Source organism: Phaenicophaeus curvirostris, chromosome 5 (assembly GCF_032191515.1).
Source record: "Phaenicophaeus curvirostris isolate KB17595 chromosome 5, BPBGC_Pcur_1.0, whole genome shotgun sequence".
Taxonomy (NCBI): domain Eukaryota; kingdom Metazoa; phylum Chordata; class Aves; order Cuculiformes; family Cuculidae; genus Phaenicophaeus; species Phaenicophaeus curvirostris.
In genome coordinates this window covers 8,519,674-8,534,717 of record NC_091396.1, presented here as the reverse complement: position 1 = coordinate 8,534,717, position 15,044 = coordinate 8,519,674, and the positions used below count along the sequence as shown (strand labels likewise).

Here is a 15,044-nt window from a genome sequence, read left to right as displayed (position 1 = left end):
ATCAAAATAAAGGATAAATAAAGCAGACTCATAGCCTGATTTGGCCCTGGGACAATTTTATTCCATTGTCTGTAGATCAAGGCCAGTGAGCTAACCTTAATTTCCCAATCTGGCTAGCGTAAATACTCCTGCACTCCCCAACACATTCTTATGAATCACCAAGATATACAAAATATACACTTTAGAAGGTATTTAAATTCATCATGAGATTACAGCTTTACTTGCAAAAAACTACGAGTCTTCTTTACCTTTAAGATGTTGTCAGGATGCTCTTTAGCAGAAGCAACAAACAACTCATGTCCACAGACAACTCCCTCTGCCAGAAAATACTTGAACAACAAATTGGAGTAAAGACCGTATTTATCTTCCTCTGTGAAAACAAGAATGGTTGAAATTTTTTTGTTTTGGTTAGATAAATAATTTTCTTGTATTTGCCCAACACTATAAAAGCCCTCTTCTGGTTTACCTCCTACGTACAACAGAGATAATAGGTAAAATATGATTCCAAAGCTTTAAAATTAATGCTTCATAGTATAGTATTTCTAATCTTTCAAGCCAGAGAAACAGTTCTCAATCATGTATTTGATTCCAAGGTATGGATGTGATACAGCAATAGTGCTATCTTCCTAACAAGGCTTCCTGTAAGTATCAACTAAGATTACTGAAATCATGGTTTAATGGGAAGGGGCTTTGTTCATTTAGGAGAACCGTCTTAATATGTATATTCTTAATGCTTAAAATATTAATCAACTTGCTTAACATATCTGTTAATTGATGCTTTTCAAAATTTAGTCATATTCAGTATGCTAAAGCTACATAAGGGTAGCATTTCTTATAGAGACATTTTTACACCTGCACTTCTTTCAGAACTGTAAGAACTACAAAAATAGGCAAAACAAATGGATATGGTGAAAAAAAGGAGAATTTGCAACACCATTTTTGGACACTAAGCAGAGCAAAATCACGAGCATACTCAACAGATACATTTAAGAAGTGAGACAATACTTGTTAACAGACACCATGAATACCTGCCTACTGAAATAAAACCATAAACTACCACTGATATCAGAAAGGCACAACAAAGAAACTGAAGTAAAGTATCAGAAATCACCAGAATTAGAAAGTCTTAATGAACTTCATATAATTAAATCTTAACTCAAAACTGTGGGGAAAGTGACTGAGTAAATAACATTTGAAATTTGAAGGATCTCCGATTTTTCTTACTTTTTAGGAAATATAAACAGTAGTGTATTTCCAATATTTACTTAGAAACTTATCTGAAATATTTTGTTTGGAAGAAAATTAAATGCAACAACAAAAGGTTTCACTTTTTCAGCTGTTAACCTGGATGCTGAAAGATAATATGCAGGGATGTTGGGGCAGAAAAATACAGAGAACCAACAAGACTCTTAATACATTTGCGTGACTTGGAAACAACTTCCTCTCCATTATGAATCATATATGAAATTATTAACAGAAAAACCACAAAACCAATAACAAAGGCTGAAAGTAAGAAAGTTGTCATTCATATCTAATTTGTAAAAAATAGATTAAAAAAAAACAAACCAAAAACTTTGCTATGTATGTACCAGAATCCTATGTTTTGGAGCTTAGAAGTAAAAAAGAATCAATGAAGTGGAGCGGGAAGAAAAGGATGAAAGGAGGTGTATACCCAAAAAAGAGAAAGAACATTAATAGCAACTGGGAATTGTAGAAAACAAATAATAGTAAAATAGTGTTGCACTGCTACACCCCTGGTGTCATACACAACTACCGACACTTTCAGTGCTTAGATTAACAAGAGAAAGTAATTCAAAACAGAAGTTTTCAAAATCGCTGTAGGAGGAACAGTTCTCCCAGAGATACTCCCTGTCCCCTGTGAAATATTGGTCAAAACATAATTTATTTCCTGCCTTTATAAATTTCACTTTTAAATTTAGTCTTTGAGATACTTTTTTAAAGGTAAAAGAAATGCACTTTAAATTAGGAAGATTTCTATCTTTCATTTCTTTCTTCAGAATAATCCCCAAGGACATAGTGTCAAAATTGCCAACTTTATTGTTAAGGTGAAACACTTATTTAAAAGTTTCCCTTTCGTTAAACCCAAGAAATTGACTAAATACGACTCTGAAGCCAGAAAAATTCTTCATAATGCAGTTACTAAGACAGTAAATTATATAAAACTGGACATCCAAATAAGTCAAAGGAAACAGAATGATCACACTACTCTTGCTACTAGTACTAGCCATTGATACATCCAGCTTATCCTAGAGTGTGAGGGTTTTAATAACTCAGATTGTATTAACATAATTTACCTTTGGTACTTTTAACTCGCTTAATTTTAATATTAGTCTTTTAATGGACTTCCAATAACACACTTACCATTTTTAAAAATAAGTCTGATGAAAAATATGGACAGATCAGTACTGGGAAAAATACAGTGCCAACAAATGCTCACTGTTGACAGCACTGGCTTTTTAAAATTTCAGCAGGACTGATTTCCAAAAGCATTACAAAACCGCATGCTGCTATTTCCTTGAAAGTTTGGAGCTCCTAATTAAATATTTGGATATAATGTACTCTCACATGCTTAAATAGCCATTAATAACGCTACTGAAGAACTGCTCTCCTTGTAACTTGGCTCCATACACTTTGCTGTGACTGAGGATCTAGGTCCATGTATGAGACTATGATGGAAACAAGATTTGATTCAGATAAAACTGAAGCACTACAGTTGCAGAAGAATAAAGTAGAATTGACACTGTCAAAGTTCAAGTCTAAAGAAGTATCACAGTCTTATTTTGCAAATATAGTCTTTGGAGCCTGCTTAGATCTTAAATTGCTTCAACAAGAGTAAAAACAAACAAACAAACATGCAGAGTGATTCTCTCTTAAAACTGGACCCAGGAACTCAAACAGCTCCTGTCCCTTAACGCTGGTGTTCTCTAGTTATTCTTACTTTGATTGCTGACTGCGATATAATTGGTAATATATTATTCATAGTGTATTGACTTCCAGGTGCTAATCTCCATTTACGAAGCTCTCAATTTAAGAACCAAAGCCCTCTAGAAATCAAAGTGACAGCATGATACCTACTTACTAATTTTTTTTTAATAAAAAATTGTCTGAGCTCCCTGAAAGAAGCTACTAAGCCTCCCATATAAACACATCACTGCACTGCAGCAGATGTCAGTGCAGGGAAACAATTTTGTTAGATTTCCCATCCTTTGAACAAAAGAGGAAAAGGAACACTAGATGAGCACTCTGGAAGGATCCTCATCTGTAACACTTACTTCATTTTCAGTGAATCAAAAATCTTGATTTCTTACTTTTTAGCTACAGGTTAAAGTTCACCATTATCACTTGAGGCACAGAAACACTAAGATGTATTGCATATTGACAGTACTTAACTGACATTTAATAGAGTATAAGCCAAAACCACATTTAATCAAGTTATTTCATGGTTTGTGTATGTCCCTGCAACTATACAGAGACCTACTCAAGACTGTAACTCATTTTGTTGAGTGAAAGACTTATTTTTACTTATTTCACTAGTTATACTCTTCCTAAGCATATTTTGCAAAACAATAAGGAACTTTCAGTTTAGCACATTAAAACATCTACATTCTGTGTAAGAACACAACATTTTAGCACAAGCCTTCCCTTTAGACTTCTTACATTGATTTTCATAACAGTAAACTTACAATAAAAAATGAACTACTGTAGAGTGATCTAAAGATAAAACACCTCATAGTCTGCTATGGTACTCTAAGGATTAAATCTGTCTCAGAAAGCCTTTACAAACAGTGTATCTTGAATTGTTAAAGTCAATGCATCTGTAAGAATCCCTCAGTTCTTCAATTTGTCACATAGAGGATGGCTTTTTATTGATCATTTCTAGGTCACTAAACTTTTGTGGTATTCAAAAGATCTAAGTGCACCCATATGGGGCTTTTCTGATAGCATCTATTGTACCCTGGCTTCAATAGTTATGTTACTATTCAAAACCATAGGAGTACAGCTTTCTTCTTGTAAATAAACAAACAAATCATTTAGCACAGGTAATTCAGCAGCTCACTAATTACTTTCATAGATGAACTTAAGGAAACACTTTGATGTATATTTGCTATCTGATAACACTTGGACTTACTATTTTGTTGGCTAGGATAGATTCTCAACTGTTATCTATGTTTTTCCAAAAGACACCCACGTCCAAAAGAACAACTTCCATTCTATAAGTGTAGGGAATAACATAAAAATACATTTTAGGCAGCCAAGATACTTAAGACAAGGCCAAAAATCTTCATTCTTAGCCTCCATACTAAAGAGCTGTCCCATCAGCAGTCTTCATTGTCAACTTTATTTCTAGCTAACAAGGCACATAAATAAGACACTTGCAGCTGCAGACTCTTTTCTGTGTCCAGTCACTGCAAGTCACACAACAGTCCACAGCCTTCTCTGATTCTGTCTAAACAAAGAGTGTTCTATGGCTAAGTAGCAGGTGAGTAACTAGTGAAGCGTAAAACTATACAAGGAAAAGAGATTATTTACCTAGAAGTTACGCATATTGTCTCCAGGACAAAACCTCTTCTGATCCTATAGATAAGGACATAAATAAAATAGTTTATTGTGATTATTATCCATTGGTCTCTTTCCACACCAGCATGCCTTCATGGCTAATGTAGTCAAGAATAAAAGGCAGTATTGTCAGTATTGGTGCAATGAATTCCAACACGTTGAAAACTAAGGATAAAGGCCAATTCCTATTTATGGCTCTTTTCAACCCTATACTACTAAACAGGTAAGAGACTTTCTCAACACAGTGACGCATGTGGACTGTCTGTAGCTATTCCTCAGAGAAACCAGTGGGTCATGGAATTAGATACAAAATTTTAAGACATTGGACTTCAGGCAGGGCAAGAAAACAAAGACAGCAGATATGAATGAGGTACTGTAAATATAGAATTCATATAAAAATTAAGGACAAAGACCTCATCTAATTATGGAAATTGATAAGTAAACATGTGGCCTTAAGAAAAAACCTCTAGCCATAACTGCTCCCACTGCACAGAGGTATTCATGTTCCAAGGGAGGGACAGAGAACAATCACTATAACTTGAAGAGGAAAAGTCAGGAACAAAATCCACCATAAGATAGCACAGATGTATAAGTCACATTTACAACAGCTGACTTCTAAACATCAGTATATTAAATGGCATGAAGTTGTTCTGAAAAATCCAAAGATAATTTGTAGTATAATTGCTTAAAACTATGAGAGTTGTAAGAGGCAAAACTAAGACTGCAACAATGTAATGTACAGATAGCTTATCTTTTTTTCTCTGTACAAAGTCTAGACAGGTTGCCCTAAAGCTGCCAGAAGGCTGTCATAGCCTATCAGTATTGATCATTTTTTCACCAGATTGTTCTACAGTACAGTACCGTGACCTAAGGTGTGTCTTTCTGTGGCTATGAAACATCTCTCTGAATTGCTCCAGGTTATAAGATGCGATTATTTTAATAATCTGAAATTTCATTTAAAAGATACTTTACTAACGTCCACATTTACTAAGCTTATACATACATAAGCTTGAGGGGATATACTCTGTGTCACTTGCATTTAATTAGCACATGCCAAAGCTGAGTTGTCAAACATGTAACTTACAATATTTGGCATTTGACCATACTTGAGGAAGGTGAATTCTGGTAACTTGTATTTTGTACAATTATATTTAGCAAATCACTGTTTTGTACCTCTCTGGAGATAATCTTTTTCAACTTTTAAAAGATAATAAATTCAATTACACTGACAAGTGAAGAGAGCTCTGTACCAGCCAGGTTAACAAATGTCTAACAAAAATAATAGTAGCTAATTAAAGTAGCTGAAACACCTTCAAGGCTTAGAATGTACAAGTATAAACCTGTTTTTAACCAGACAACTTTAACTTTTAATAACTGACCTCAGCTACCAACAAACCCCCTCCTACTGGTAATCTTTAAAACATTTAACCATCAATGACCTTGTCAAAACTAGAGCTTCTTAAAGGTATGTCAGGACAGGTTCTTATAGGGAACTCAGGACAGACCTTCAGAGTAACTCGCTAAGCAGAATGTGTTACACAAATAAGGCTTATATTTACAAAACAAAATAATATCCTCTTGGAACCTCTTCCGGAGCCTGGCAAAACAGAAATACAACAGGTTGAAGTATATCGGAGAGAGGAAGAGGAAAGGAAAGTGTTCTATCCATAGCTGTACTATTTGTTCATTACGCAAGGGAAGATTCTTCCAGAAAGCTGATCTCCTGAAGCAGTTAAAATAAAAGAACAAACACATGGTCTTGCATTCGTATTGAACCAACTGTTTTGATAGCATTCAAATTCCATTTCATGCAGAGTCAAAATGCTTGTTTTACCACTTCTTATAAACCCTGCACAGTAATACCTTTTGAAATTAAAGTACGAGATAAAATCCAGAACATTCTTGCTATATGAAGAAAACCCAGGAAGTTTCAAGTTCCTCTAGTAGCTAGGATTTTGCATGAGACTACCATGTGCCTTGACTCTTTAATTCTCATATAAATAGAACACTGTCAAAAGATTATAGAATTACACTCAACTGGAAATCGCAATGCTCTTTATTATGAATTTTAAAAAATCGTGCACTTATATTTCAAACAATATTTTACAGTCTTATCAAGTAACCTGTGCCATTACTATATCTCCAGAACACAACAGTTTAAACAAATATTTTAATACTCTGAATCTACTATTACTTGGTTAAATTAACCAAGATAATGTGTCAAATAATGAAGATGAGCATTTAATTTGCAAAGGGAGCTAAGCTAAAAGTAATGCAATTTATTCTTGCCTTAGAGAATGTTGAAGGAAAGGGGAAGAATTTAACCTTTTTATAACACTTAGAGTACAACACAGAAAGATCTTCCTAGGAGGTTTATCACTGACAGCTTCAATCCTGCATAATATTAAGCTTGCCTGGACTAATCTCATGACAGAATTTTTTTTTTTTGTATACTGACAGGATATTCTAACAATGCAGTTACAATTCTACCTGCACCAACTTTAAAAATTGGTCTGAAATCTTTTAGACTAATGAGTCGTGAATAAATATAGTTCTTACTTTAAGACGTTTTGTGTATAATTATAAGCTTCAAAATAACATATGGCAAGTCTTATTTGGGAAAAAAAAATTAGCTTTCACATCTAAAAGAGAGATTCTCCTTCGTGCTTCTGTGAAGCTAAGCTTAGTATCGTATGACAAAAAAGCAACCAACATAGGGGATAAGTAAATTAAAACCCATTGCTAAGTATTGCCACCTATACACTTGAAAGAGGAGGAAAAAAAAATGCAGGTAAAAATCCCATCATTTTCAAATCATTAAGTCTTGTCATCAGCTCTCTACCTTTGTACTTGCTTCATCTAGTGCCACTAAGGTCAGGTCAAACAGACAGCTAACCCTATGCTCAACAGCAGCCAAAAGCAGATATCTAAGAAGAGACAGTAAGAACTGAACAAGCAAATCTGATCCTTCACCCAAGCACTTGCTCACCCTCCCATCATTTGTAGCTCAAGAACTTCCTTAGCTGGATTTGGTATCCACTAACCTAGTAAAGCTTTTGCTTCCATCAAACTGCCCAGTTTCCCACTAAGACTATGATTGTTTTCTTAACATCCACAACACCCTATGGTGAAGTATTCCACCACTTAACTACATTTCACTGAAGAACAACTTTCTTTTGTCTAATGCAGTTTCCAGCTGCTAGGTTCGTTTGATGCCGCCAGCTCATCTACTGGAAGGGGCAGTGAATATTGTAAAGGGAAGACAAAACAACACTCATCTATTTTCATAATCTCTGATCTGCATAAAATATGATAGGCTTCAACAATTTTTTTCCCTCTTCTCTGTCCATAGCAAGATTGAAGCTTTTCCGAACCAGTGAGAAAAGCAAGATCTTCATTGAAAGTGGTAAGTGACAAAACTTCTATAATTTGCCTTGAATTCTCAGAAATTTGGGTGCAATTTAATGAGCAAATCAAGTTTAATTAGCACTTTCTGCCTTCAGGAAGGCCATCTACTTTCTCTCCTAGACATCACTGTGCAGTCCTCTGTTCCCTTGTGCTGGCTCTGGTGCTCATCTTGCACATTCGTGACCTGATTCCAGCCATCAGATAGACAGAAAAGTCTCCACTCTTTTACTGGGTGACTTTTCTCTCAACCTGGAGAGCTGAGATTTGAAAAACACTACTGCCAGCTCAAGGAGCAATAAGATTGCACAGCCAAGAACAGGGAGAAGGATTTGGACAACTTCTTTCAGCAACAGTGAACTGCTGCATCAATTCAGTTCTCCCAAAATCTCAACTGAAATGGTAGTCATTACATAGACAGTGGCCTATATGGCATTAGGTAACATTGGCTATTTTTTGTGGCAAGCAATAATTAAAATTTCTTAATCTGCACCACAACATACACTGATTTATACATTTCACGTGAAATTCAGTATTTTCTAAGATTCAGTGAGACAGCAATACCCCTCTCTAATGATGGATAAAATGCAGAAATAAAAACTAGCCTTAAAGTTATTATTTTGCTCACTGGCTAACAGAAAATGCTGTTCAGCCTCTTGTGAAGGTTCATATGAGACCTACACCAACAAAAGAAAACATTATGTAATCCCAATAGTGGCTAAAACAGTATCCAAATAAGTTCACCTCAAATCTCACTGTTAGGTTTTTTACTGCTGAGGATAATTCAAAATATTATAACAATTTAAAATATTTTTAACAAAAATTCTAGATACAGTGCAGACCAAATCAGATGTTACCTCCTTCAATTTCTCTTCTGCAACAATGATTGTCTTTATTTTTATGCTGAAACTGTAAGCACTTCAAGACTAACCTGTCGGAAGTTAGTCTTCCCTCACAATTGTTGTTTTGGCTGCTGCACCTAAACTGAAGGGGCTAGGAAGTGTTTCCTGGCTCTAAGGTCCAGTACATACACTGGGAATATGAATACAAGATGTTTGTGTACAGTAGTCCTCTTCCTCTTTGCTACACTTTAAACAGAAAGGAAAGCTGGGCATCTCGGCTGCAACGGAGACACAGTACAGTCCACACACAGAATTTCAACATAGTCTGCAAAGGGAATTTCGTTGCAATCTATGTAATATCTCAGTGTGCCTCATCCACATCCTGACAGAAAGCAGGCTTACATCAGCTTTATTTTAGTTGATTCTGGCAATCAAAAGACTAAAACATTCTGTATTTCACATCTCAGAAAATTCTGTATTTCTCTCTCAGAAAGCCAAATTTAAAAAAGTAAGTTTTAGGAAAATTTTCAAAGATTTTCTAAAAGTCCTAAAATTCACTAGATACTCTGCTTCCAAACAGCATTTGGCAGTATTCTTCTTGGGGGTTCAGCCTGTCCATACGGTTTTGATCTACCTCCAGTAATTTTCAAAACAGAAAACAGTCTACTTTGAAGGCTATTCAAAGTGAAGGGGCCTGAGAGTTATACTTCTTAGAGTTTAAAAAATGATAAAAACAACAGTTATTTGATAAATACATTAAAATGAGCAACACATAGCAGAATATGGTTTAAAGTAGCTACATATTCTATACTAACCAATAAGAAGAAGGGTTCCAACAGCTACGCCTCCACCTGGAAACAAAACAAAATGAAGAATAAAGTAAGAGTACATTTTAATACTATGTTAGAGAACAATTAAGTTTTCTTAGTTTATAAGCCAAAGAAAGGTGATAACAGGGAATTTAAAAATATAAAAGTGAACAACATTTTAATTACCTTTGCAATACTTCCTACAATTCTCTATTATGAAATAATTATACATTACATGTAATTATGTATTACACGTTACAATTACTTTCACAAGATACTGTACTATCATCATTGTGGTAAAAAGATCCTGCAGAGCTCTACGCAACTACGCTCAAGTACTACAATAGTGATGTATGGCCTAAGCCAATGAATTTTTACTTGGATGAATCAAGTGAGTAAACATTCTCCAAATTCAATCTGTGTTGATCACTACAAAGTGATGTTCCTTTGTATCAAGAAGCATGTATGCAAAGTGAGCTACTAAGAGGCTAGCAAACTTGCAGCCAGGTCAATCAGGCAAGATCCTGGCTCCACTAGTTTTCATCTTATTATTGAAAACAGACATGACAATAAGGCATGTAGGATTCCACCCAATGAAACCTGCACTGAGACATCATGAACATCCTAACTTAGATCTGAAAAAACATACTATTAAAGACTTCTACGGTATGTCTTGGACATAAAAACAACTCTATGAATGCAGTTGATTGAAATATTTGTTCAAAATGAAAAATAAATTTTGACAGATTTATACATTGCCACTATTTTTTTTTGCTTAAACAATGACAATCAATGCTTATGTTCTAATCACAAACAACTGAACGAATGATAGACAGAATACTCCCAATATGTTTTACTACATGGATCTTATCCCATTGATCTCACAGTGTGGAGGACCAGAAAAAAATTATCTATTAACTCCCATCCCGACTGCTTTATTTCCTCCTCAGAGAGACAGGAAGCATAATTATGTAAAGTCAGTTTAAATGGTTGTCATAAGAAGGAATTTTAACAAAGACAGTAAAGAGGAATTCATATTTTATTTTAAGTGAAAAGTAATCTGCTCTATAATCTGAATTCCATGACTGAAAATAGTGGAATAACCCAAAATCAGGCTACAAATATTCTGTTGTACGATCATATAAGACTGTGACAGGAAAGCTCAAAATTCTTGGAAGTGTTCAGATGGCCATATATAACTAGCCTGGTGCAGTGTTATGCAGTAAGGAAACTGCAGCACGTCTCTTGCAATTACATACTGCTTTAAAAGCAATTTAGGAGCAAACTGAATCACATCAGCACAACACCCAAAGCTCTTAATAAAAGAGGTCAATGCCAGACTACATAGATGGACTCCTGTGAACAGGATAATTCAGTCTATCAATTTAAGAACTCATTAAACTTCAGCTGAAATTGATTCCAATAGCGACCAGATCAATTTATTAATCTTTAGCTCTGCTGGTGGGACTACAAATGTCTGTGGCACCTGTAATGTTGATACATAACCAGAAGGAAAAGAAAAAGCAAATTTCTCTCCCAAAGACCAAAAAATGCTCACACTGTTGCATAATAACACCTGAACTGAAATGACAACAGAATAACTTTGCTATGATGTCACGATGTACCAGAATTTTAGCAGTACATCACAGTGCAAACGTTTGGTCAGCTCCTGATTTCATAGCTGTAGATCATCACATCACATTAAGCTGTGCTCCTGAGTCAAGATGTACAAACACCTCAATATTTATGGCAAGCTTATTAAGTAATCGAGCATTTCCTACGCACTTAAAAACACCCCAGCTATAAGTACTGTTTATCGGAAAGTCAGAATCATTCATGAAATCAGCAAGTTCTAATCCACCAATATTTGTTTAATTTTATTTGTTTGAGAGATAAATGCAAATGAACCCAAAATATATAGTATGAAGAAAAGGAAAAAAAAAGACCAAAATCAGAAATCATGAAGATGGTTGATACAAAGTATGTTTCCAATATTCACTGCATTCAATTGTTCACGGAGATAAAACACACAGGTTACTAGCAACAGTTGTTTAAAAGCAGCACATGTTCTATAATGTACACAGGAAAAAATAGCACCAAATTAAGAGATTTTATAAAATCATAGCTAGACATAGAAAAGATGATCAAAATAGCCATAAGTAGTGCATTATATCAAGGACTTAAAAACTCAGTTATAAAAATCTCACTTGTAACCACCACAGAAAGAATGCCTTCTGCTTTTAAACTGCTTGCACAGGAAAGAATTTGTTTGTCAAACAGTATGTCAGTGCAGTAAAAATTCCCACAAGCTATATTTTCAGATCATCAATTCTACTGCCTGCTTCTACAAGCCAGAGTTATAACATATGTGCACATAACCTGGTTGCTAAAGGCAAACTCAGGTCAGAGAATTCAGTTTACATTATCAAATGTAGTGAACAGTTTAAACAAATGTATTCTATTAGATGGAATGTAAAACTATTGCAGTCACCATGGCTACAATGAGCAACAATAAGAGTAAATTAAGCAAAAAACAGGCAACAGGAAAAAGTAGCAGGAATGTTGACAGAATCAAAAGGAAGAGGGAAAAACTCCAAGCTTCCTAAGAAAACTGCTGTGAACTTGCAATTCTTTCTTATTTCATAGAATCATAGAATAACCAGGTTGGAAGAGACCCACCGGATCATCGAGTCCAACCATTCCTATCAAACACTAAACCATGCCCCTTAGCACCTCGTCCACACGTGCCTTAAACACCTCCAGGGAAGGTGAATCAACCACCTCCCTGGGCAGCCTGTTCCAGTGCCCAATGACCCTTTCTGTGAAGAATTTTTTCCTAATGTCCAGCCTAAACCTCCCCCGGCGGAGCTTGAGGCCATTCCCTCTTGTCCTGTCCCCTGTCACTTGGGAGAAGAGGCCAGCACCCTCCTCTCCACAACCTCCTTTCAGGTAGTTGCAGAGAGCAATGAGGTCTCCCCTCAGCCTCCTCTTCTCCAGGCTAAACAACCCCAGCTCTCTCAGCCGCTCCTTGTAAGACCTGCTCTCCAGCCCCCTCACCAGCTTCATTGCTCTTCTCTGGACTTGCTCCAGAGCCTCAACATCCTTCTTGTGGTGAAGGGCCCAGAACTGAACACAGGATTCGAGGAGCGGTCTCACCAGTGCCGAGTACAGAGGGAGGATAACCTCCCTGAACCTGCTGGTCACGCCATTTCTGATACAAGCCAAGATGCCATTGGCCTTCTTGGCCACCTGGGCCACTGTTGGCTCCTGTTCAGTCGGCTGGCAACCAACACCCCCAGGTCCCTCTCCTCCAGGCAGCTTTCTAGACAGACTTCTCCTAGTCTGTAGCACTGCATAGGGTTGTTGTGCCCCAAGTGCAGGACCCGGCATTTGGCCTTGTTAAACCTCATGCCATTGGACTCTGCCCAGCGGTCCAGCCTGTTCAGATCCCTTTGCAGAGCCTCCCGACCCTCCAGCAGATCGACACTTCCACCCAGCTTAGTGTTGTCTGCAAACTTGCTAAGGGTGCACTCGATGCCTTCATCCAGGTCATTGATAAAGACACTGAACAGGGCTGGACCCAGCACTGAGCCCTGGGGAACCCCACTTGTCACTGGCCTCCAGCTGGATTTCACACCATTTCCCACCACTCTCTGGGCCCGGCTATCCAACCAGTTTTCCACCCAGGAGAGTGTGTGCCTGTCCAGGCCAGAGGCTGACAGTTTCTCAGGCAGAATGCTGTGAGAAACTGTGTCAAAGGCTTTACTGAAGTCCAGGAAAACCACATCCACAGCCTTGCCCTCATCCAGCAGCCGAGTCACTTTGTCATAGAAGGCGATCAGGTTAGTTTGGCAAGACCTGCCTTGTGTGAACCCATGTTGACTGGGCCTGATCACCCGGTTCTCTTGCATGTGCTTCATGATAGCACTCAAGATCTCCTGCTCCATGACTTTCCCTGGCACTGAGGTCAGACTGACATTTCACTAATTTTTCTCTGCCAGTATCTAAGGCAATACTACATGTAAACAACTAAGTAAGATTGAAAACTTTCTGCATTGCTACGTATAGCAGTGAGATTTAGGACATTAGAGACAGAAACACAACCAGCTTTGCAACTTGAGAAGTGGCTCAATTGTTTTCAAAGCATACCTGTCACCTTTTTCAGGCAGCTTGAAAGAAAACATTCAATACCAAGCACGTGATGATTATATGACACAATAGGTACAGCCCGTTACAGCCCGTTAGAGAGACCTGCTTTGGCACAAATGAGGCATATATAGTCTACAAACCTTGAAAGTAAACTTGAATATAAAGACTGGAGAAGCAAGAAGGACCTTAATGGTAACATGGAATTGAAATCCAGCATGTATCTATGACCTCTTCTTGTAAAGAAACGCATTTATAATGAAGAGCTGGCTATCAACAATACTGTAACAAATCAGCCAGTAGCAGTAGGGTAAAAGAAATTCCTCCAAGTATCCTCTGCCTTTTCCGCTCTCCAAAAGTTTCTAGTTAAACCCATGGGATAACACTATGCGTTCCCTCACTCACAGCTATTCATAAGCTGCGTCTTCATGCCTGGCAAATAATACCACATCTGGTTGCTGCTTTCAGACAAGGCAAACTCAAATCCACGCTCAAAGTGTCAGAACAACAAGACCTGGTGACCGTTAAAAAATATGTCTGTCTATGAAAAATACCAGACTAAACCATTTTATAGTAACTTCTACTGGCAATTTACATGAACAGGTTTGTCCTCAGTCCATGGTGACAGTAAAATTAAGTATTTTTTTACAGTCGACTATTTAACTGCTAGTGGGCAAGATGAAAGAAAATAATGTAACAGCGTTCTTTAAGAAACACATAAACAGCATTCTGCAAAGCATTTATGAAGCATTTCCACAAACACACACAAGGAGGACACAAAGGAGACCAAGTACAGTCACCAGCATAGCGGGCTGCATCAATAGAAGCTCAGCGAGTTGATCAAGGGTTGTGGCTACTATCCTTTACTCAGCACTCATTAGATCACATCCCGAATACAACCTCCAGCTTTGGGTCCTTGAATACAAGAAAGAAGTAAGCTTAAGTGAGTCCAAAGGAGGGGAGCTGAGATGAGGCAAATGACCCAAGAGGAGTGGCTGAAGGCACTGGGCTTGTTTAACCTGGAGAAGAGAGGAAGAGCTAATAGCAGCCCGTCAGTATCTAAGAGAAGCTACTGAGAAGACAGTTGATCTCTTTGCTAAGATGCAGAGTGGGAAGACAAAAAACAACAGACATAAATTGAAACAGGAAAAGTTCCAAGTGGATACAAGATAAACAAAATTCCCTACAAAGATTACTGAACATTGGACTCGTTTTCCCATTGTGAAATATCTGCCGTTGCAGATTTTTGAGACTCAACTGGACA

General features: G+C 37.1%; 1 protein-coding gene across 4 annotated transcripts in view; it reads right to left on the bottom strand.

The window, feature by feature from the left end:
- ELP4 (elongator acetyltransferase complex subunit 4) overlaps window positions 1-15,044 on the bottom strand; it is a 162,497-nt gene that overhangs the window by 144,710 nt on the left and 2,743 nt on the right. For all 4 annotated transcript variants that reach the window (XM_069857486.1, XM_069857487.1, XM_069857485.1 and 1 more), the window contains exons 2-3: window positions 9,641-9,676; window positions 249-370 (exon numbers count right to left, since the gene is read on the bottom strand). In XM_069857486.1, coding sequence (XP_069713587.1) covers window positions 249-370; window positions 9,641-9,676 — 158 coding nt within the window. The remainder of the gene's footprint in view (window positions 1-248; window positions 371-9,640; window positions 9,677-15,044) is intronic.